General features: G+C 33.4%; 1 protein-coding gene across 1 annotated transcript in view; it reads left to right on the forward strand.

Moving 5' to 3' along the window:
* The window catches only part of LOC149907131 (protein sprint-like), a 171,735-nt gene that overhangs the window by 11,823 nt on the left and 134,350 nt on the right, over window positions 1–25,562 (forward strand). Inside the window, exon 3 of the mRNA XM_090103512.1 lies at window positions 7,285–7,355. Within this exon, the coding sequence (XP_089959638.1) occupies window positions 7,285–7,355 (71 nt within the window). The remainder of the gene's footprint in view (window positions 1–7,284; window positions 7,356–25,562) is intronic.

Below are 25,562 nucleotides of genomic sequence, written 5' to 3' on the forward strand. Positions count from 1 at the left end.
TCATTCAGATGCACTATAACTTTGTTCTATAAATTTATATTTTGTCTTTAAGCGCTATAGAACATCAGACGTTTCATTAAATGCGTTTTATTTGTACCTAAGTGATATTTCTAAATATCTAACTACTTTTATAAATATCATTACTGGGATAAGTCTAGCTAATAACATGTAATTCAAATGTTTAGTTGCATAATTTCGCTATTACATTTATCTGGGAAATAGACTATTGCGTGTTTGCACGCATTAAGCTTTATTAATGTTCTTGCGTATGGTTATTTATTAACACGATTATCTGAGGAAAATGAAAATAATATTGTAAAATTTGGAAAATCCAAAAGTGCACGCCTCATAATTTTTCTTTAATAAATATTTATTAATTATTATTTTTGTTTATTTAATAACAATTAAACCACATCGAATCAGACCCTGAAAAATGAAAGGGTTCTATTCCTGAGCATACTCAAGCGTAAGAGAAAAAAAAAAGACTCGATTAGTAAAGTATTTCGGTCGCTATCGTGTTAACAAGAAAATCCTCCGCACATACAGACACACGGACGTCCAAGACAGAACTTTTTAAAACTGTTTTTTAACTAGTTTAAATAACAAAAATGACATCAAAAATACCATGAACGTTAAAAATAGTGTTTTTTCTTAATATGTGTGTGTATGTATTATCTTACAAGTGCAATGTATGATACATAAAGACATTTTAAGTTTGAAAAATCAGATGTTTTGCGCGAAGTGACAGTAGTATCCACCTCAACGCTTCGCTTATGAGGCGTGCAATAATGAATCTTCTTTGAATAATGAAAAGTAGTTTAACAGCACATTTGCTTGACTTGCTTTCTGAATAAAGTTATAAACCTGTAATTCATAAATTCTAATCTTTGCTATGGTTCTCTATCTTTGGGTATTTTGTCAATCTCGTTATTATTCGCAAAAAGTACCTACCTAGTATAAAACAGTGTTCCATTTAGATATTTTACAACGCTAAAGACGAAAATGTAACTCTGATTAAGGGAATATATTAGTCCTTTAGTAATTGTGTAGTCCAATGAGGTCCATTAAATTAAGAGTGCGTTTGACATTCTCATTTCCTGCCTTGTATGGTCCGGTTTGTGGTGTGTGTAGAAATCACTGTAATGAACTCTCGATAACAGATTATTCTGGAAAATGGAATGACAAGGGTTAACTTTAAATTTATGCTCTAATTTATGAAGGCATGTTATTTAAGTTGAGTAATACACAGCTTATTTAATTCAGACTTTTATTGACTTCATGTTCTTTAAAAATGTATTATGCCGTATAGGTAAGTTAATCTTTGATAACTCCTATACTAAAAAATTAAAACGTCTATTTAATTTAAAAATAAGATTCAATTTTATGTTGCTTTAAACAAAGATCTTCCAAATAAAACTGCACTTTCAAGTTAAATTGTAAAAACGGGTTTTCTCCTTCAATTTTATTTAACAGCGCCTGATATTTTCTATGAGCAAATATTCATGTAAGAGTAAACATTTTTGCGACTAGGAATGGAGAATGTTTTTCTTATCTTTCAAACTTGTTTCCATTCACAAGTAAATGTTTATTTCATACTAATTTTCACAAACAACTATTACTGCAAAGAACGCGTTGCGCCACTTTGTGGTTGGGAAGGAAATTGAATATCGTATCGAGAGCGGGTGGTTCTAACGCCTTTGTTTATGACCGTCTACTGCCGGCGACTGGCCTGTGGTGATTAGTTTTCAATAAATTTACGAATAAGTATTTGGTCTATGGTGCTGTGAATATATTTTTTATTTCGATAAATACCATATTTTTAAGTGTTGTAAGTTCTGCAAGATTTATATTTACTGCATACTTAGAGCAAAACGAAAGTTTGTTTGTTAGTTTGGTAAATGTTTTTAAAATTTTAATTCTGAAATAAACGTATATATCGGGTTAACATAAGTATAAAATTAAATCTTTATTAAGTTGTTTAGTTGTTAAACTGGTGTCACAGCACTGCTTTTCTGTGGCTTTTTCATAATACTACAGTAAAATTTAGGGATGTAACGATACCGATACCGATTCCGATATATCGGCCGATATATCGGCAAGCCGATATATCGGCAAGCCGATATATCGGTATCGCCGATAATAAATCAACCGATACCGATATTTTTTTATTAAATTCTTTCTTTTCTTTTATGTTTTTGCATTGTATTCATTCATTTTGTTTTATTTCTGTTTCTGTAATAGTGTTAAGGAAGAGCGGAACCTCCTGACACAAGCATTTTATTTGCTTACTAGGAGTGTTCCAATCACAAATTTGTTTATGTAAAGGAAAGAAATAAATAATTTTGAATTTTTTTAATTTTTAACGTGATAACGTTTTTAAAATCGTTTTAGTCGGGTGACATGTTCATAAACTTGTGTCACACCAAAACCTCACGAGCGCGATCGCAGGTATAACGAGAGAGAGACGGACCGATCTCCCGTTTCATCTCGAGCGCTGCCACTGCATTATGTTATCACGTAAACATCTCGATCGTAAACCTACTTTACAAACAACCAATTTTTTTGATATCAAATAATTCAAAAATCCGCGCCCAATGAACGATGCGGGAGGCCGCCCGCGCGTGCGCACTTTGTTTTCTGAAAAAACTCTACCAATATTATAGTAAACTTTTATTAGGTACTGATTGTATGTGTGTATACTTAAAGTTTAACTGACTTCGTAAAATAATAATACTAAAATAAATGGTTTTGTTGTTTTTTGATTTGGCATTTTTATTTAAAAGAATACGATTAACAGTTGTCTCTGTTAAATGTTGGTAACTTTTTATGCATAATTCACTATTTATTTTTCTACCAAGCCATCGATATCGGTATCGGTATCGGTATCGCCGATACATTACTACAAATATCGGTATCGGTATCGTATCGGCAAAATCATGTATCGTTACATCCCTAGTAAAATTGTTGTAGTGGCCTAGTGGGTAGTTGCGGATAGATTGTACCTATGCTTACACTAATTGATCATAATATCTCATCAAGTTTCCATGTTACAAAGGAAATATTGTTATAGTAAGTAGGTATATCAATATAAAAGAGTTCTCATTATAAAGAGAGCCGTTGTACGTTGCAAAATAATAAAAAAAAAACATTGCAAACATCAAACGATTTCATGAAAGTCTTTGAAAGTAAAAAAGTCCCCAGCTCAGGGCCTGCGAAGCCTCAAAATCATCAACACCGTTAATTAGAATAGTCGCCCGTTTGTTTGTCGAGAAAATTGTTCCAGTCAGTACTTAATGGACAATTTCGACGACTGTAAGTCAAAGTTTTAATGATCATTTTGAAACTTGGAACGCTTTTAAACTTTAACTTTATTGGATTCTTGAGAATCTTTGAAAGTTCCTATTGACTTATATTAGCTTATTATTTGAAACAATGATTTTTGATATGAGATTATAAGGAAGTGTGTGTCTGCTTGATATGTAGAGTTTTTTAATTAAAGATTTGGTGTATTATTACAATATTCGGTTTCAGTCTTTTAACTCTTAAAAATTAACAATAGCGTTAATAAACACAACATCTTGCATATTGAGTGATTGGTTATATGCAAAGACGAATGAAAAGCGCCAGCAGAAATAAACATTCTATACAAATGCTATTGGGATTTCAGAAAATCCCTCGTAATTAGAAAAAAATACATTGTTTTCCGTTCGTGGAGTTTCTACCAGACGATTCATACAACTTTCTTAATTTATACTGTAGCAATGTTTGAAACATTTTGTTTTGACTGCTGTATTGTTTATTACTGTTTGTTGAAGAGTTTAGCTGCATTTACTTTTAATCCTATTAAGCTATTAAAAGGGAAAATTATTGTGTTAAGTTAGCTTGAGAGATGTACATATAAAATCTTAAATTTGATACTAAAATATTTCAAAATTATCACGTATGAATAAATCGGTTTCAAAATGACAAAAAGCGTAAAAAATTAACTTCTGAAAAAATGGGTTTATTTTTTGAAAAGATTCGTTTTATATTATTATTCTGTAAAACTTACGAGTAAAATGTACAAAAAGTCAGTTGTATTAAAATAGTATCCGTATTTCTGGGACAAAGATTTCTTAGCGGATTACATTGCGGAGCTCAAGAATAGATTAATGTCATTCGTTTCCATCGATCTCACAATGGCTTGTTATGAGATATCTTTACTGATGGGAATTATATATCACCATAGGAATGATTGTGTCGAGTAATACCATTGTATCGTGACTGTTTGAATATTATTGACGCATTCTATTGTAGTATGTTAATATGTTGTTTCTCTATATTATTTTCATTGTTTGTCAACTTTTCAGAATGTTTGCGAATAGTATTTTTACTTTTGAAATGTTTGTTATTTTTGAATATACGATAGGTATATTCGAGTGTAGGTGCTTTATAAAAATACGTGAGTAGGTAGTCGGTAGAGAATAATATGTACCTATATGAATAAAATAATTTGTTATAATTAATTTCTACAAATTTGAATTGTATTTTGATTTTGGCATCGGGCATATTTATACATAATAATTTATTGTGTAAATATGATAGAGATATTTGATGAAAACGACGCATTTTCACAGCTGTAACGAAAAACATTATTCATAATGCGACGCGCGGGTGTTGAGCTGAGACCCGGGGGAGAGCGGTTTAATGTCAAAATTTGCATATAGTATGTTAATACCTGGCAGATGAAACGTATAATATATTGTTTTAGTTCATACATGTTAATTTAATAAAGAACTGAGACAGTGATGTCTCTTAGACAAATAAGAAAGATGGATTGTTATTACGATATTTTCGGACTAAATTTTTACTAATTATCAAATCAAATATATGAGGGTGAATTAATCTTATTAGAAAAATAAATATTTTATACTTTTATAGACTAAACACACAGTTTTCATAAAATGAGTTTATATTTAAAAGCTAAATCGAATGAAACATTTTTTGGAAAATTACTTTAAAAATGTTGTCAATCTATCTTCATGTTTTGCTTATACCGCGAACATGAAATATCATCTCATAACATTAAATGTTGAAAAGAAATAATAAGTTGAGCGGCGTCCCCGCTCGGGGCATTACGGGACACTTCCAAACAATTAGAGCTGCCTCGTTAGCTTTATGAGATACTCGAGTGCAGTATGAAGACGTAATTTAGTGTTTAAAAGTTTACTTCAGAGTAATAATGTGAGACAAAGTAAATTTAATTCTAGTGTACGACACCTACGATGTCTAGCATAGAACGTTGTTTAATTAAATGATAAAGAAAACAGTGGAGATGCTTAGTTTAGTTGTTTATTTTTTGACACTTTTCATGTGTATGATATTATGTAAATTGTAAATTATATGGTAAGACACAAAAAATAAACGAATATACTTGATTCGCTCTTATGTTTTATGCACAGTCTCTTGTTAAATAAATAGCCTTATGTCATACAACTCATTTGGTTCAGGGCTCAGGCAACCTATAATAATATTACCTATGTTAAATATAAGTATGTAGTTAAATTAGAAAGATAATGTGAAGAAGGAGATAATTATGTGAAATGAAAGTAAATTGTTAATGATTTCCTGGTTGTTCCTTAATTGTTTTGGTTTTTGGTTTCATAGCAACTGGAGTCAAACAGGGCAGGTCATTGACATACTTTTCTATCATCGAATCGGGTTGAAGAACTTTATCAATAGAAAGGTTTCTTTAGTAAGGCTATAGGCTGTCAAGGAAAACAAAAATTACTTATAACTACAGGAAAATTTATTGCTAAATTTCGGGCAGATTAGCTTTGTATTACGATTTATTATTTAATTAACTCATAATTCAATTGTATATTGCCTCTATTCATTTTCCTAACATACAGTTCAACTCTATCCTAATTTCTATGAGGCATACGTCAATATCAAACCCTAATTGACTTCTTGCTAGGTTTCTTTTTCCGAATGTTACGAAAGTACGAAACACTACAAATTGACTTTTTGGAAAACAACTTGATTGTTTTGTGTTATAATATGATTGATCACTTATTTTGTTATTCATGAGTTTTCCGCTTTGATTTACCTCCGATAACTTTACAATATTTTCCAACCATAAGATCGCAGCTTAAAGATTTAACAGAAACCACTACAGATAAAGCGCGTTAGCTTAATCAAGATTAACTATGCAAATTCGACGCATTCAACATGAGCCTTGAAATTATGGTAATTTGTCGTTTTATACCGAGTGAGGGAGGTGCCGCAATAAAACTCAGAGTCAGCATAACACGTGGGGCGTCGAGCGGTTTGACGAGAGATTTTTATTTGAGAAACTTTTTATGCTACCACCCCGTCTGCGAACTAGGCAAATAACTAACTGAATGTACACACGGGTGTAGAGAACGTGGGATGGGGAAGGTTTTATTAAGGAAACAAACGTTCGTGAGTGTAGCAACTGTTTATTTTCGTAAAGATATAAGTCAATTGTTTTACTACCTACCATAATTACCTACGCAATTGCCTTGAGTCTCTTTTTAATACCTGAAACATGAATTTATTCAACTGCTCATCACAAACTAGTTAGGTCCTAAATTGTATTGTATTATATGGTTTCAACTTACAATACTGATCGACTAACTTGGGATATAACGGTTCTATTGTTTATACAGACGGTAGACTTATTTAAATCTGAAACTTCTTCATACACATTACCAAGACGCTATTGTTATTTACTATGGTGGCTCTCTGTACTTAACTGCAGTATGTTAGAACATCAAATAGCTAAACCTGAAGCTGCGGTGAACACGGCTTAACTCATTTCCGTACGTTTTCCCATATGTGCCCAGGGGTGAATAGAAATCGAAGAACGCAGACCGCTTCAATAATAGGAATTAACGCGACATTTCAAACTATCATTTCCAATATTGGTTTCATAGTGGATGAATAGATGTGTAGTTTGCAAGAGAGATATTTTATTGGTAGATGAGCCTTCATGTATCCAGAGCAAGCTGCACTATTCACTCATAATATGAACGATTATAGGAATGTGCGAACACGTTTGAATAACTACAGACTGTAGTCATTTATGGAATTATGTAAAGATTAGTTTTCATCCCGACATCATGCAAGGGTTAAAATTAATATAGATACATGCTTTATAGAGCTACATTGTCTCGAGTACAGTTTACAAAATATCATCAACTGAATTGCAAATTATTTTAATTTGATCAATATCTTTCTATATCACACCATATAAATAATAATAATTCTTATTTGTTTCAGTTATTAAATACACTTTCGACGGATTTGGAGGAGATGTTGACTGAAATATGCGACGATAGAAATATAAGCAGGTATTTATGAAGAAAATTCATGCATTTAGTTAAAAATATATTTTCAAGATTTCACTCCAAAGATTCATTCAAAATTAATTTCGTATTCAAATTGCAAAGCTTATTGAATAAGAATAGATTTTATACTTCAAATTTTATTTACATTAACATTTCACGATATTAAGCATTTTGTTAAGAACGTTGCACTTTGCTGAGTTAATAAAATTATGGCCCGGCAAGGGTTCGCCTTCACTTAAAAGGTACTACAGTGTTTAATGAATACATTATACTGTCGATTAAAATTAAATTTACCGTTAAATTATGTCTGCAGTTTTATGTCTTTGCGAGTTATACAGTTACTCTTTAAAATGTAGTTGAAATGTAAATTATTGCATAATTATTTATTTTTCATGTAAAATTTGAAGTTCCCGTATTAAATCTGTTCTTGATGAAAACAAAGATTTATTATTAGTTGTAATTTTGATCTGTCGTTGTCGAACGCTGTTACTAATCAAACTAAAACAGATGTTCCACGCTTGGTGGTACAATTAAATTACATTGAAAGTACAATAATAAACATAAAGTTAACATCTATAATAATCAAAGGTATACACGTACACAATTATATTCTAATCCATTTATTTCGTTCAAATTCTAATGGCGCGTGATAAAATTTCACCATTGTTTCTGTTCAGTGATAGGAAAAGCACAATTGTATTACGAATCACATGTAATCGAATGCGTCACAAATCACGCTAGTTCCGTTCATTTGAACCGACAAAGAGATGAACCTAAAACAATTGTTTTGAAACTCCCGTTCCGAGTTCTGCGGGATTGAATTGGTTTATTTATGCGATCTACTTTATTTATTGTATAGCTGAAAAGGATGTTCTTATTTTAGTTAATGGTCCATTGCATGTTTGTTGTCTATGTTTTAATTATAATTTATTAAGTTAAATATTTATTGCGCTTTTTATGATTATATCCTTTAACTTATTAATTAAGAATATTGAATTGAACTATTGAACTTGAATAAATCGCAGTAAGTTGTAGTACGTAGGTATTACAATTTTTGCCCAATCAACATTTCAAATTTCAATTTATTTAATAATAATCTGCACCTAAGGATCTAAAGTTTAGCACCCCAAGTAGACAATGAGTTGTTTAGTCATTATATATTGTAGTTGTAAATTGGCTTTAAGTTGTGACGTCGAAAGCTAAGCGTTATTAGCATAAATTTAACGCACCTTAGCGTCGCATAAAACACCCCAGATTCAAGCGCCGGCTTTTGAAATGTGATCTGAATACAAAGCGTTCATAAAAACAATATCTCGTATTTCGGTATATATTTTTACACCTCCAGTGCACATAAAATACACACACTACGCAGATTTTCATATAAAAATCTACGCAAATCTACCCGACACACCATCACATTATGCGACCGGTGTGATATTATCATAAACGTACTCGTATATCGTGACGGTGAACCAAATCGTTGGAAATCCGATTATGCTTTCCACCGTTGTTAAAGGTGGTTTTTGTGTCGCCTGATTGTGTAAAATTGTATAGGAACTAAATATCTACAATTCTGTTGTACGACGGATACAATATAGCGCACTATTTTTTATCGTTGTTGCTATGGAACTACGCTTTTCCGTTCGCTATTTATTTTATTGTATCATTAAGCTCGATAGTTTCATTATTGCGTTTTTATATTGTAACTAATCTATTTGCAGTTATAAATAGACTCAGTATATATTCATGTCAAAAACAACGACATATGTCCAAAACAGAAAGCGAAGTTAGAAACAAAGCGGTATGAATAATGAAATACACCCAGCGAGCCTCGCAGCTCCCCAATTGAAAGTAGTACGCACTCAAAATTTGTGGTAAAATCATCTGTGGGGTATCGCGAGTAAAAAACTGGAGTGCAAAATGTTTTTTACGGCTTTAATACGAGTTTATTAAAATATTTAAGGCGGAACTTTATCGTGAATTTCCCAAAAGACAGTCAGAAGGTCTCCGCACCCTCTCAAATATAGAAGTTTTAAAAACCGGTGTGGGAATGATAAATTAAAAGCCCGGCGAACGATATCAGAGTGAGTGGTTTCATGAGATGCTTTTTCCAGTTCTTGAACAGACGGAGAGATTTTGAAGCTTCGCCTGAACTATGAAAGAATATTAAATTGTGTTTGATGTTTCGTTCAAATAAAGTTTAATGTAATTTAAACGTGTATGTATTTTATATATATGGCTGCTTTTATGCGTGTTTTCTTGGTGCAATGAAATTTAATTGCTCATGTACTAGATGCACATGATAACTTTTTCGTACAAAATAACCCTTTATTAAATGGAACATTATATTGATAGAATCAATAGATAATAGCTAACTAGTTAACGTAACAGTAGCTATCAATATCAGATTGACTATTAAGCGCAGACACAGGGCTTGTCCACGGCAGGGCCATTGTCTATGAGTTCACTATAGAATAGTGATTAATAATACGTCAGAATTATATTATACTAGAGGTCCGCCCCAGCTTCGCCCGTGGTACATATTTCGCAATAAAAGGTAGCCTATGTCCTTTCTCGGGTATCAAAATATCTCCATACCAAATTTCATGCAAATTGGTTCAGTAGTTTAGGCGTGATTGAGTAACGGACAGACAGACAGAGTTACTTTCGCATTTATAATATTAGTATGGATTATTTATAGTTGTTTACAAAATAATATATAACTGTGTACTTTTTATAAGTTAATTTGAGATTTTATATATCGGAGCAAGATCAAGTAAAAAATGTAGTTCTACTTTATAAGATTTTTTTAAAATATACTACTTAATACTAATACTAATAGCTGAATAAAAATTCTTTAAAAATAATATAAAGTATGAGTAGGGTTGTTTTAATGCATACGTTATAAAGTCGCCTATTTGAAAATTGATAAAAGTGGAAAAGTTCTATTGATGAAAACTATAATTAAAAGCCACCATTCAATGTGCCGCTTCTGAATATACTTTTGTAATATTCCTTTCATCATGGAAGCAAAGCTACATTCCTCGTGCTCTTTGTGTTCGTAGACATTGTGACGGAGGCCTTTTGTGGTTTCCTAGCCTATCTAGGCAGTACATTGCGCTTTTAGTTCTTAAAACCACCCCTGTTCTACCCTATTCTTGGAACTAGTGATGTATGGTGACCTAGAAATGTATCGATTTTTATAGTACCTACATATAATTAAATTTTTATGTAGTAGCCTGTACCAATTTATAAGAAGAAAATTGTGTGCAAATTTATTTACACAGTATAGAACTTAATAACTTTCTATACATAAATCGTCTACTTATATGTAGGTACGCTATTCTTCTTTAACTCAAAGGTAAAATATAATTCAAAAGATACTATAAATATTCGTAAGCTTAATAACATTATCAAAGAATATAAGCCCCAAAACATCGATAACCAGAGATATAATCCCTCACTATTTGATATAGTACTTTTGAGTGATTGCGAACTTCACAAACAATACCCGGCGAGTCAATCACACTGAATACATGTAGATATCGGATATTGTATGGCTTGCGCTACCATATTGTTTATTTGGAATAGGCACGCTTGATGGATTCAGTTTGAAGCAGACACGGCATGCTTTCTGCATTGTAATGACAACAAAGGGTACGGTATTAAGAGTATCACTCATGTATACTGTTGATATATTAATTCTACGAAACAAAAGCAAGCGCTGCGTTAGTCGGAAAAGTTTACACGCCGAATAAACTTCAGGGTGGTTATGCTGGACGGAATAAAGAGTTTTTAGTACTTTTTACTTCGGTAAGTTGCTTCTATGTTGCTAGATGGAAGAGTATCGCACCGTTAAGGATGATAAATTTTAAACTATGAGACAAAACCCAATTTATTACCACTAGAAAGCGTTGTCGAGTAAAATATAATATGTATGAAATATTGTATTTCATAGCAACGGAGACATAAAAAAATATGTATGTAGTTAGTCTTAATTAGCTAAAAGAGTTATTATATATTGCCACCTGCAGTGAATTTTTTGGATGTAGAGATTGTTGCCCAAGCGTCTTAATATCTCGTTCATGTAGACATTTTATCATCAAGAACGCATTAGGACGTATCAGCCGAAGTAGAATTTTTTGTCCAGTCGCATGGGGAGAGTTGTAGGCAATAATTATTTCCAAATTAACCGGAGGGTAACCGCCGGCTGCGCTAAATTAAATCGAACGACAGCCACGATGGACACAGAGCAGACCGTTTACCCTGCGTAATAGCAACATCAAAATCTACGGCAAAAATATGTTGCAAATGGCCCTTTGAAGGGTCGTTATTTATATTAATGAAGAAATATTTCGTGATGATGGCTCTTGTAGACACTTCAACTTTTAATATCAGGGCCGTAAAACATCTAGGAGAATATTAAAAATATTAAAAAAGGCTCCGTTCTTAATAAATTTAGAACAAGAGTTTTCATTATGCGACCGTTGTTTAAGACGATTGTTCTGAATTGTACGGGAAGATTAATTAAAACGTAGTTGCTTGGTTTGTTCGTTTGTTTGAATTTTTGTGAAAAAGAATTTCCCTGTAATATAAATAAATCTATGCAGTGTTTTTTTTCTAAGTAGTATTTGGACATTTTATTAAAATTAATTTTCTTGAATAAACAAAAGATACTTTTTTTTAAATAAAGAGACACTAAAAGTTTCGACGTATTCAATCCGTATGTATATCATATGTTATCAAGTAAGAAAACTTTTAAATGGCTCCCCTTAGTTCTATCGTTATCTATTACAAACTAAAAAGTTAACGTGGTAATAACTATAACCATAACACTTCACAGTCTGCCCTGTTCACTGCTTTCCTGTTCTCTAGAATACAACAACCAATTTATGTGGAAATCGAATAATTTAAACTACACCTTATTACAATGACATAAGATTGAAAATACAAAACACAGGTGGTGCGTGTATTATTGTAAGAATCTATTTGGTCAGCGATTTCAAGAGTCTGAATAGGTTTTCCGCTGCTCGCTTCTCTAATGGTTAAGGATTCACCCATTATTGTATTCCCGTACTTTGACTATTATCTCATATTTCTGTAGAAAATATATAGCGGCTATATGTTTATGTTAGCAGTTCTAAGAGATAAAGATAATACGAAGATAAGTTCTATATGATTTAGGTAACTATCTTATATCTATTCATCACCTACGTTTCTTTCTAATAACAGTAATAATAGAAGCATGTGTGATTTTAAAATTTTGTATTTCTTGGAGTTCTGGCCGTTATCAAAATTGGCTATAAATATTACAATTTCCTCTTAATTTTAATTAATTGTAATTTACCCACAGAAAATAATAATAGATGAAAATAAAAACGTTAAATTTTGCACAACATTTAAATCCAAGAACTTCCTCTTATGCTTCAATTTGTCCAAAATAAGTAAGGAACGAATAAATAAAACGTGCTTTTCCTTATTAATCTTATGCGGGGGACTTGTAAAAACAATTCCCCGGTATAACCGTGATGTATTTATATTCGTAAAGCAAACAGCGTAATCCTTACCTTATCCCGTAGCATGAAGTATGGAAATATTCTCCATTGTCGAGGAACAGAGGTTTAACTAAAATAAACATTTAAAGAAGAATACTTGGTGTATTTTAAAAGTTTACTCATAAATTTGGACCTAACAGCTGCTGTTGTAATAATCTGTTTCGGTTTGTTTTATGGTTTATATGCGAACGAAATGTAAAATAATAAAATAATCGGGAATATTTCAGTGTGTCATTGGAGGAAATAAAAACTTTAACTAAGAAATTTTAATATGAATATGGCAAGACACATGAAATAATTTTCTCAAAATTCGGTGATAAAAGCACTATACAAGTGTATTTCTAAAGACTTAAGTTATACTAAGACTAACCAGCAGTTTTAAAGACAAGTGGTAAAATATTCGAACATTAAAAATTCCACGAAATCCATAACCTTTTTCAATATACATTGAATGCAGAGTGCAGACCTATAAAATACACATACATAACGTATCGCGTATTCAATTTAGAGAGTGGTGTTTCCTCCGATATTTGATGTTTTCATGTGTATGAAAAAATAATGCGATCGTTCATGTAAAGTTTATGCTTTGCATGAATAAAAAATATGTATTTACTATGAATTGAAAAGTTGCTGCATTTCGAAATTTAATTTTTTTATATTAATTAAACCTACATATTACTCTATTTGTAAATAATATAAATATTATAAATTTTTTCTTTAATTTCCAAGTCGCGTTGTAAAATTTCATAGACCACTGAAAGAATATTACATTTTTGAAAAACCAACCTCCCTTTGTCATTTTCTTCTACTTTCGCGATGCAATTCTTACCACTAAACAGCCAATACTTTCTCACATTTCGGCTCAATATATACGCCGTAAAGTTATAGTGTATTTTTATTGTAAACAGTAACGTTAGTAAGTGGAAGGTGAAATGTTCGCGTCGTTAATCGTGTTTAGAGCTTAATGCGAGAGCTGTGTTGGAAACCGCGGAAACCACAACGCTTGCAAATAGTAATTAATCGATTTATTGGCCTAGCTTTGTTAAATTCGTACTGTATGCTCGGTATTAATTTTGTGCATTTTATTATATTGTATGACAACTGTGTTACGTACTAGTTACTACTCAATTGTATTTAAATTTTTCGTTTATAGAGGGTAGGTGAAAACGTGTTTAATTTGTTTGCTGTTTTTGACAGAGAAAAATAAATCAGTTGCTTTTGTATGCTTTTTTGTTTTTTTTCTTTTATTATTATTTCTGTATTGCAGGAGTCGTTTGTTGTCTTAAAAATAACACGTACAGTGTGTTCCTTTGCACATAAGTATCAACATATAGACAATGTGTACAAAATACATATAAAGAGAACCGAATATGTATTGTAAAACTAAATAAACGCACATATCCATGTCAAAAACTTTGTTCAAATTCTAAGTCAATCAAAGTCGCAGCCACCCTTAGGCGGTCTGAGTGCATATCCCTGTTTGACATGAGACTCCGTAACTTATTTCTCGAAACAAACGCAAGTGCCTACTGTTTCGACTCGATACACGCTCAACTTGTAATAGAACCCCTTTCAGACACTACAGAGATCGTTAATTAATTTCGTGTGATTAGATAGCGTATTGGATCTGTCTTTGTTAATCATGATATGTATATGTGTAACGGAAATTTTAGCATGATTTTCTATAGTTTCAATAAATATAAATAATAAAAATATAATTGAATTAATTAAAATAGTATATTACCTCTAAAAAAGTTGTCGTCGTACTGAAAATGCTTGTGTACCATGTGTTTTTTTTATCGCAGTGAACTAGAGTCGAATCGTATTATATTTTATAGTCTTTAGACGCAAGTTTTGGCTATATTGAATAACATTATTTTGTACTAACCTATCTGTGTACCTACCTGTACCTAAAATAACGTAAATCTTGTGCATATTAACGTTGGAATACCAAATAGTCTAGAAGACAGGAAAAGAAGAAAATGTGTATAAAATCTTTTATGATGCGCTCTTTTAGCCTCAAGCGCCTTCGTAATTATTCAGAAGGCATTCAGACACATCTGCACGGCTCCCACTGAGCTATATTTTTTGTTGTCTTAAAAGTGTACCTTGGGTAAGGCTGTACGCATACTAAGAATATTTCCTTTGATACTATATTTTTGTGTATTACATTTTTTTTCTCGATTCTTGCTGAAAGATCAAACATAATGTGAAATTCGTTCTATTCTATGTAAATTATGTTATGTTTTCGGTCTCTCTGTCTGATTATGTTTTCTCAAAACTAAATTTTATACGATCTATTATTTATTATTTCTACACTTATCTCATATGTACTATTCAATACTATTGAATGTTCGAGAGATATGAGACCCAAAAAAATAAGTCAATTTGAAATTCGTACTCAGTAGACAGAATTATTGCTAGTGATATTTCTACGACTTAAACTGTTCTTCCAATTATTATTGTTTAGTATACAACGAGCCTTATATTTTTGAATAAAAATCGTCTACAACACGTCCTAAAGCCCAGAGGGGATTTAATTAGACAGCTCAACCATAGTTTAATGGAGCGTAAAGATAAAGACTAAGGGAGATTTGAAATGATTCATGAAACGAAAAGCTGTACACTCGATTTTTTTTACTTTCCCTAAAATAATGGAGTTTCAAAAGAATTTTCTCGGAGATTATAGCTCTCGGCGTTAAATTATGAGTTGGCAATAAAATTATTATTTTTGAATTCATTTTGCGGTCGGAATCTATACAACAAAAGTTTAATAATTATGATATCAAGGATACCTCTTGTATATTTAATATTACAGGAAAAGTTCTTATTGCAACATTCATACACAAGAAAAAAAAACAAATAGGACGTACCTATGCTTATAGTACCTGCCAGAATCAATCACAGAACAAAACAAGATCCCTTAAACACAAATTGACGTAAAAAGTGCTCATTAGCATTTCCATCGAAATCTAGGTACTAATGAGTCGGCTTGACAATGCTGACAATGTGCCGTGATTGCATGCGCCTCGTAGGCTGCGGTGTGCGGACCAGACGGGGCTGTTTTATCGGCAAACTGGTCTATGTAATTACATTAATATTTTATTAAAATATCTTGTGACGGTTACATAATTGGTTGGGTGTGAATAGATTGTAGAGGTGCGTAATGTAATGCGTGCGTCAAAATCTCCGGATCACAAAAGCATGCAAAACACATTTTTTGGGTTAAATTTTTGGCCACTTAAAATTAATAATTTTAACGTAAGTTTCTACTTTAATATCAATTTATCTTGAAACGAAAAAAAAAATTCTAACAACCTGAAATAAATACAGTCGTAATCTGAATACGGTACTGAATTTTAAACCGACGCATAGATTTGTATCTCTTTTTGTCTAGTTTAATGTGAATATTTTTTTTTCTTCAGTTTTATTCAACAGACTATTCAATACAAAGATTAATTAAGCAAGGTTAATAATCGGAGGAAGCGACAATAGGTCCTGATTGCGTCTCGCTTCAGCAGCTGTGGTTTCACTCCCTCGACCACAACCGACGCTTCTATTCACATACACATAACTACTATATATTCAATTATCTGTCTAACTATATATTCTACATATAGCGGTGCCATATCACTACTCTATAAGCTATCTTTTGAGAATATGTATCATAAGATGAATAAGTTCTTGCACACAATTTTTTTTCTTAGGAATAAAATCGGTATTTTACATAGTAGTATCATCTGCCCCATTGCAGCCGGACAATTTATTTAATAAAAAGGAAATTTTCTCACACACTCCAGACTGAAAATAAACGAAATTTCAAATACGTATCTCTTGAAGAGCCAAGTTCCGCCTCAAAGGCGATTTTTTTACAGACCATTCGAGCACTGGGGCTTGTAATTTAATTTATTGCGTCTACCCTCACTGGGAGCTTCTAAGCGATAATGCTATTTGATTGAGCTACTTATTGGTTCTTTACCTTTTCGTTATGGCGGCTTAATTTCAATCGAATACTGGGAAAAAGTCCCGTGATATCGACTTGTAAGGAATGAAAGGAGTATAAGCTTCCAATGATACGTATGTACGAGTATGAAGTTCTGATTATGCACTTGAAAGTTCAACGGAAAATATATCAATACAAAAAGAAAATAAAATTCTATTCAAATAAAATTTTGGTAAAAACAAATACTTTTTTGGTATCAATTTCAACAAATATTCGTTGGAATAAATTTTCTACATAAAATACCCAATTTAAAAACTGCTGTATTGTTTATGTTATAAAAATCAAAAATTTCTCATGTTTACCATACCAGGCGTTTTCTCAGACAAAGGAGTGAATGGGTTTTTATAAACGCATTCGTGAATTTCGTTCTTTTGAACCGTGTAAGTACGTAACAATAAAGGGGGTGCACAATAGAAACTTTACCTCTTGACACGTAGAAATAGCGAGTGATGAATGGAAACATTTGCCTACAAAACTTAAAGGTACTCTGGATTCTGCGGTTGGCATACAGCCCTTCATTTCAATGCGATTAAAAAAGTTATGGAAAACTTTCTGTTTCCCTTGAAAGATTTTTGATGTTTGTCATAAAAAGATTCGCCTGCAATTCTATTTTTTAAAGTGAAACTTTTATTACATCGTCTCAAACTTTTTGGTCTGTGTAGCGCACAGACATGTATATTTAAGTAGACAACGCAAGTACCGCGATCTGTATGAAAACCAAGCGTGTCATATTTTTTGTACTGACCTTGACGCGTTATGACGTCACGAGCGCTTTTTAGTGATGTTAATTTCATTTTACGCTAAATCGATTAGGCCGCCACTCGCGCGGCGATTCTAGTATCGTCCTATCCCATCGAAGTAAATCGAAAGAAATCAGATCAAACTAGATCTATGTCTAAGAGGTAGTCAAATAAATGAATCGTAATCGATTACTAAATCGATTCAAGACAGAAAAATGATAATTACCATAGACAGAGGGATGATAAAATAAAGTTATAAACCTTTTAATATTCTAACAAGTAAACTAATGTGTTTTAGCTTTTTCTTACATATGCCCATTGAGTTACCATGTACTACGTACTAGAGAGGCCATCGAAAGAAAGTAATGAAACTGTCAATCAATCAATCTTTATGTCCCGTTGCATCGATCCATTTTCCTTTTATGTTCGGGTTACTTGGAAAACTGAAAAAACAAACATAGTCTAAGCAATAAGGAGTTTTCTTAAAAAACTCCCAAGATGACACTTTAACTAATGGCGTCCATGTCATAATATTTATTTTTAGTACCTTTGTAAATAGGTACGCATTTCAAATGCCTAAGATTATGTTTTTAACAAAGAGCACACTAACCTCTTCATCAACTATCGTTTTCAGTATATCAATTGTCGGATAGGCTGTTTTTGTCAATAGTCGAAGCTTTTTTCCTTCAACAAAGCTGGCTTTATTAAAATATTTAGAGCAAATTGTGCTATATTTTGTTGGAAACCAATCTTTATGTCCCGTTGCATCGATCCATTTTTCTTTTATGTTCGGGTTACTTGGAAAACTGAAAAAACAAACATAGTCTAAGCAATAAGGAGTTTTCTTAAAAAACTCCCAAGATGACACTTTAACTAATGGCGTCCATGTCATAATATTTATTTTTAGTACCTTTGTATTAAAATACTTAAAAGTTCTAGGTCAAGTCGTATTAAATGACAAGAAAAATCTATGCCTTTTTTTCTGAAAAATTGCTCCTTCAAATTATCATTTTTCTGTCCGATTATAAAATCGATTAGAATCGAGAACTGTTGCATCAAATGAACATCACTAACCACAAAATTGGACAGAAAAATGAGAACAGAAAAATGAGAAGACGCTATTCATTGCTTGTTATCATACGACGCGATCTTTACCGTGCCAAGTAAAAGCCGCAATGTATTCCGAATCATTTCGTATGATTTGGTATCCGTGTTTGTCACGATCGTTTTCCACAGATATTCTTTATTTGATTTTAAAATAAATAGTGCATATTCTGATTAGAAAATTACTTACCGGTGGAAGGAAACATCTCTGCTAACTCGGCCACTCACAGCTGTGGAGTTTCTACAGTTTATAACGGCGCAATTCGGCATTTTACTTTATTCAGCTTCACGTCTTTCCTTGGCGAACTGTAAGCGCGGACTGAGTGTAGGCCAGCGTCAAGTAAGTTTCATAAACGTAGTTTGGACACGGGAAGTACGTACACTCGCTTAGTCTATTAATATACATGTCTGTGGTGTAGCGCATGTCGCGTGTATCGCGGCTGCCGAGGTATACCTACTCGGCAGCCGACCGTCACGCGACATGCGCTACACAAAGCAGTGTTCGGAACCGTTCGAACAGTTTCACTTTTACCGTGGTTTCATAAAACCACACAACATTTTTTTGTCTTTAACTTTAACGCATACCAATATTAGCAAAACTGAATTAGGATCTATATTATGACAACATAATCTTCGGATTTAAGTATTAACATCGATTAATATATGAACAAAGTTTAATGCTTCGAGTCACGACGGTTCCTTAATGCAGTTTCTCACTTCCAGAACTATTTCCAGAGACTCGTACATCTCATTTCGATGGCGGTATGATTTATTTCCTCAATTATAGAGCCTCCCGCTGCGTGAAACCTTCTTTATGTGCGCCTTTGGTGCTTTGAAAGGCGCTCAGAATTCCTAAAAGCCATATCTTAATATGAGTGGGGATAAATATTTAATTAGTTTCATATATTGAATGATAGCGCTTTAAATTAGGATATGAAGTGTTTAAAATAATGATGGAATATCTACAGAATTATTTTTATAATCTTATAAACCCATTGGTCAATTTTTTGTAAATTTGGAGACATTGGGTCGAACCGTGGTCGACCGTTTGAGCATAGTTTCAAGCTGTAAATTTTGTTCTGAACGTTTAAGCACAATTTCTGGTTGTAAGTTGTTTTCGATGGTATTGTCAGTTAGACATGATTGATGAGTTATTGATTTCATGAATTGAAATGTATTGAATAAAGTTTGAAAATGTAGTTTTGAATGGGGGTATTAAAATATACAAATATGTTATAGTATAATGATTCATTAGCTTTTAATATCGTATTAAGAATTTAAAAACAGATTTGACATCTAACAAAACTGATTTTCACTATATTATCATCTCTCATTATTGAGACTGAAATAAAAGAGATGATAAAAGGATCACGATCAGGAGGCCACTACACAGCGTAAAGCTCTTGTAAATCACACTAACACCGAAAAGAGAAATGAAAAGCCTGGTCAGCATATTGGTAGAACAAAACGCTGACATATCTGTAACCGTAATATTAGTGGAGCATGTGTGGCTGAATTATGTCTCAATATAGCGTGACCCCAGCACCTGCCAGTTTTTATCGTCTATTGATTCATTGTTAATAGAGTTGGCACGCGATCGCCGCAGATTTTTGTTTGTTTTCGATACAAAATGCGATAGAGGCCGTTTTAGCTTGGAGTTATGGTAGGCTGTTGCCTATTGGATGTTGAGGTTTACGAGTAATTGCTTGTTTTAAATTGAACGTAGGTGGAAAGGTTTTTTTTTTAATTTTATTGGTTAACATTTTTGCGTAGCACCATAATATTGTTTATGTTTAGGATTTCTCCGATAATTATTATCCAGCTATATCAGAGGAAGGATTTTTCTTACAATTATTATGTATGGACTTGCCATTTATATACACAATTAAATTGGCATAAAACAATTTTATAATAACCATTCCTTTACTAATTCTATATATTAATTTATAGCTGATTTTACGGCTTTAAAACATCGCTGATTTTTGCCAACAAATCAAAAACAGTCCCTATTTTTCGCTAATGAAATTTGTCTGCAAACTAACAAACTGCAACAACGCTATACATTAATATTCCGCGTGGTGGGCTCAGTCGTGGCCGTTTATTTAATCTATCGTAGCTCGCGTGTTTGTTTGTTTGTTCACGTGACCCGCCTAAGTAAGCATTGCAGGGACACGGCTGGGTTTTGAGACTGAAACATAATATGTTTCATTGCTGTTAGCATGCCTCGAGTTGTTCTGAAAATGTTGAAGGTATATTTCATACGTTTACGTATATGTTAATGTTATTACGTATATGTTTATACTTAAGTATAAAAAAAAAAAATATGTACTAGAAACCTACGGACAGGAAACTATGGAATTTAAATTCGTAGGAAGTGTTTCTTATATATGTGTTAAACGGAAAGTGGTATAGTTATTCTATTTCACGAAGTCCGTTTGGCTTTGGATGTAGTAGTGACATGTACGGATAAGGGCTGTTGTGTGTGTGAACGTAGGGAGGTGGTAGGGAGCGTAAGCAAAAAAATCTTAGGTATTTTTAATTTTAAATATATTTTACTTAATATATTTATGTTGCCATGCTGACGCTACTTCACGAAAAAAATTGGCACATGACTATTAACACAAGTTACTCGGACCGCGTCGCGACCGTGATTGACCGCTCCTGATATCACGCACACTAACACAATGTGCATGTACACGCCTGACAACATCCATAGTCAAACGGACTTCATGAAATAGATGTTAGTGAACTTAGCAGATCATTTTTAGCAGATCAAAAAAAATGTGAGTTCTTATCGCGTGCAGTTGAGTTCTACAGTTCCTGATACTTTTTAGAAATAGTTCTGGCGTTTTTACCTTAAAAAACGACATTTGAAAAAATGACCTGCCAACTTCCCGTAGCAGATCATTTTTAGCAGATCAAAAAAAAATGTGAGTTCTTATCGCGTGCAGTTGAGTTCTACAGTTCCTGATACTTTTTAGAAATAGTTCTGGCGTTTTTACCTTAAAAAACGACATTTGAAAAAATAATCTGCCAACTTCCCGTAGCAGATCATTTTTAGCAGATCAAAAAAAAATGTGAGTTCTTATCGCGTGCAGTTGAGTTCTACAGTTTCTGATACTTTTTAGAAATACTCGCGTAAAATGAAACACTAGAAAATTTATTTATGTCATATTTCATCACGCCGTAGCACCATGCCGTAGCATCATGCCGTAGCATCACGCCGTAGCAAAACGCCGTAGTATCATGCCGTAGCATCATGCCGTAGCTTCATACCGTAGCTTCATGCCGTAGCATCATGCCGTAGCATCACGCAGTAGCATTACGCCGTAGCATCACGCCGTAGCATCACGCCGTAGCATCATGCCGTAGAATCATGCCGTAGCATCATGCCGTAGCATCATGCCGTAGCATCATGCCGTAGCATCATGCCGTAGCATCATGCCGTAGCATCACGCCTTAGCATCATGCCGTAGCATCACACCGTAGCATCACACCGTAGCATCACGCCGTAGCATCACAGCGTAGCATGACGCCGTAACACATGCCGTAGCATTACGCCGTAGCATCACAGCGTAGCATCACGCCGTAGCATCACGTCGTAGCATCACGTCGTAGCATCACGTCGTAGCATTACGTCTTAGCATCACGTTAAGCTGGGTCCAGGTCGGGTTTTTTCAAATGTCGTTTGTTAAGGTAAAAACGCCAGAACTATTTCTAAAAAGTATCAGGAACTGTAGAACTCAACTGCACGCGATAAGAACTCACATTTTTTTTTTGATCTGCTAAAAATGATCTGCTACGGGAAGTTGGCAGATCATTTTTTCAAATGTCGTTTTTTAAGGTAAAAACACCAGAACATTTCTAAAAAGTATCAGGAACTGTAGAACTCAACTGCACGCGATAAGAACTCACATTTTTTTTTGATCTGCTAAAAATGATCTGCTTAGTTCACTAACATATGAAATAGAATATCAGCTATAATTGAAAAGCTTAATTTATTAACTTAAGTAGCTGCAACTATCCAAATACATATTACGGTATAATAATTTCATAATCGTTACTTTTCATTTCAAAAAAGGCTCATAACTCTATAAAGAATTTTCCTCCAGCTTTAAAATTAGATATGGAATACGGCTTACAAAGATGAAAATCTTTTCAAACAGCCTCTTGCAGTTGAAATTATGTCATCTCACTGCTTAACTGGGGCGTACGAGCACATTTCAATGCAGGCGTATTTATAAAAGCTGGGATAAGAACTCGTTGAAACTTTTCAAATGAAATATTGTATGCAATATCGAAATGATACGTATATTTTAATAAATAAAGGCACATTCTTTGTGCTACTAGCGTTGGAAATACAACAATAGCGAGGTTTTCGAGCGTTTTTACTTTAATTGGATTGGATTTTCAGACTGAATATTTGAAGTTTTATTTGATTTTTGATGTAGCGTGGTTGGGAAATGAATTTTTATATTTTTTGAAAACCAGCAGCGTGGTAATTTTTTTACAAGGTTTTCACTACTATTGTTTGCGTATTATTTATACGCTTACATCGCCATTTTTAAATTAATCAAATTGATAGAAAAACACCCTGTATTTTTCTGCTTTAAATTAATTATTAATTAGCCCTCATAGAACATATTTTATTAAAACTTTTGATTATTTTATGATTTCACGGAAGATTTGTGAAGATTGTAAGTATCTACATTTCAAAAGGTTAATACAGGAGCTACGCAGCAACACGATAATTACAAAACGTACGCCGATGAAGCAATTATTCAAATCAAAACCAAAACCAATGAATGGGAGCGGTATCTCAAAAGCCTCGGAGCGAGACTAGGCGCGTCACCACGATACTCTCGTCTCGTTAATTAATTAAAACAACAACAAAGTTTCAAGTGACTTCTCCGTTACGTCGTTCCAGTAATTAGATTTGCTTGCTCTTGCCGTTTTGATATTGTTTGATATTTAGGTTTCTAGTTTCGTAGATAGCTTATTTAACATTGCCAGTTTATTGTTGTGTCATTTAATTTTCTTATCAGCAAACAAAGAGCAAAGATGGCTCATCGGTTAATTTTTCTATTGTAATGTTACAGTGAGTTTTTTATGGTCCTATTAGTTTTATTTTCGGTGTATGTTCATACATAAATAGTGTTAGATACGTAGTAGGGAACAAGTGAAACACTTAACGGCTCGATTCGCACTGCTTTAATTTATGACTTGAACACAGGCGCGGACGCAGCCACGCACACATATACAAACTAAGTATACAACATTCCTCCCCCTATTATAATAATAAATTAGTAAAAACTAAAAAGATACAAAATTAACAGAAAACCCCTCCACCCTTATGTTTCTGCTTCATGGAACTCATCTTCCATATCACCAACATCCCTCACTTCCATTTGCCCCTCCTGAGCCCTCTCATCACCACCGTCCAACGTATCTGGTGGAAGATCGCATGGCACGTAGAATTCTGCTCTGCGTCCTCTCTGTGATGCGGCGCCTGGCTGGTAGGCGACACACACGATCGCGACGATGACGACGGTGACGGAAGTGTGGGTGGAGGTTCAAGCAGGTCAGCGCTTGGACTGTCCCCGATATCCCATTGATTGTTACTTAGACCCTTATACCGTAACAACTGATTAACATGCCTCTTTATTGTTTCTAAACTGTCGATATCTCTTATAATATACGTAACCTTTCCTAACCGTCTTTGAACAATACCTTTCTTCCATGAATATTTGGATTTATTTTCAAATTTTTTGTATAACACAATATCGTTCTTTTTAAAATCAATTATATGTTTATCGTTTCGTTCCTTAGACTGCATACACTGACGATTATCATTATTAAGGTTAGACAGAGATGGTGACAAGGGTAACGATGACTTTGGATGAATTAAATCTAAACGAGATCTTAACTTACGTCCAAATACTTTCTGAGCTGGGGATAACCCTGTAGAAGTATGAACAGAGTTGCGGTAATCCATGAGATACTTAAGCAAATTTAACGACGTATCTCTCATGTTATTTCCCGACAATAAGCAAGATTTTAATCCCTTTTTAACTATTTTAACAAAACTTTCTGCCTGGCCATTACTCGGCGGATGATACACAGGTGACGTCACATGAGAAATTCCGTTTAACTTGCAAAACGATTGGAATTCTTTAGAACAAAAAGCTGTGCCGTTATCGCTAACTATCGAACATGGAACTCCGAACCTAGATGAAAACTCACAAATATTTTTTATTACGGCGGCTGAAGATGTAGCAGTTTTCATGTTATAAACTTCAAGCCACTTTGTGTGTGCGTCAACGACTACCAAATAAACACATCCTTTAATAGGACCTAAAAAATCTATGTGTATTCTTTCAAACGGATGCGACGGGTACTCCCAAGCGACGACCGGAGCGCGGGGGGGTGAGGGACGTAATTGTATACACACTTCGCATGAACCTATCATTGACTCAATAGCTCGGTCAATACCGGGAAACCAAAATCTAGAACGGGCCTCCGCTTTGGTTTTAACTATTCCCAAATGAGAAATATGTAATTCATTTAAAATTGTCGAATGCAAGCTTACTGGTAAAACAACTTTATGACCCCTCATAACGCAACCGTTTTCGTATGACAGCTGATTCCTACATAAATAAAATGGTTTTAACTGTATATCGGCTACTTTCGGAGGCCATCCATTTAAAATATAAAAAATCACTCGAGCTAAAACCTCATCACGTTTAGTTTCCGATCGCAACTTGTTTAAGGTAACCGGCATACTTCCCTCGACGACAAAACAAACATA

Source organism: Colias eurytheme, chromosome 7 (assembly GCF_061535395.1).
Source record: "Colias eurytheme isolate Ceu_HAF_F1 chromosome 7, ilColEury1 Martin Lab GWU primary, whole genome shotgun sequence".
Taxonomy (NCBI): Eukaryota; Metazoa; Arthropoda; class Insecta; order Lepidoptera; family Pieridae; genus Colias; species Colias eurytheme.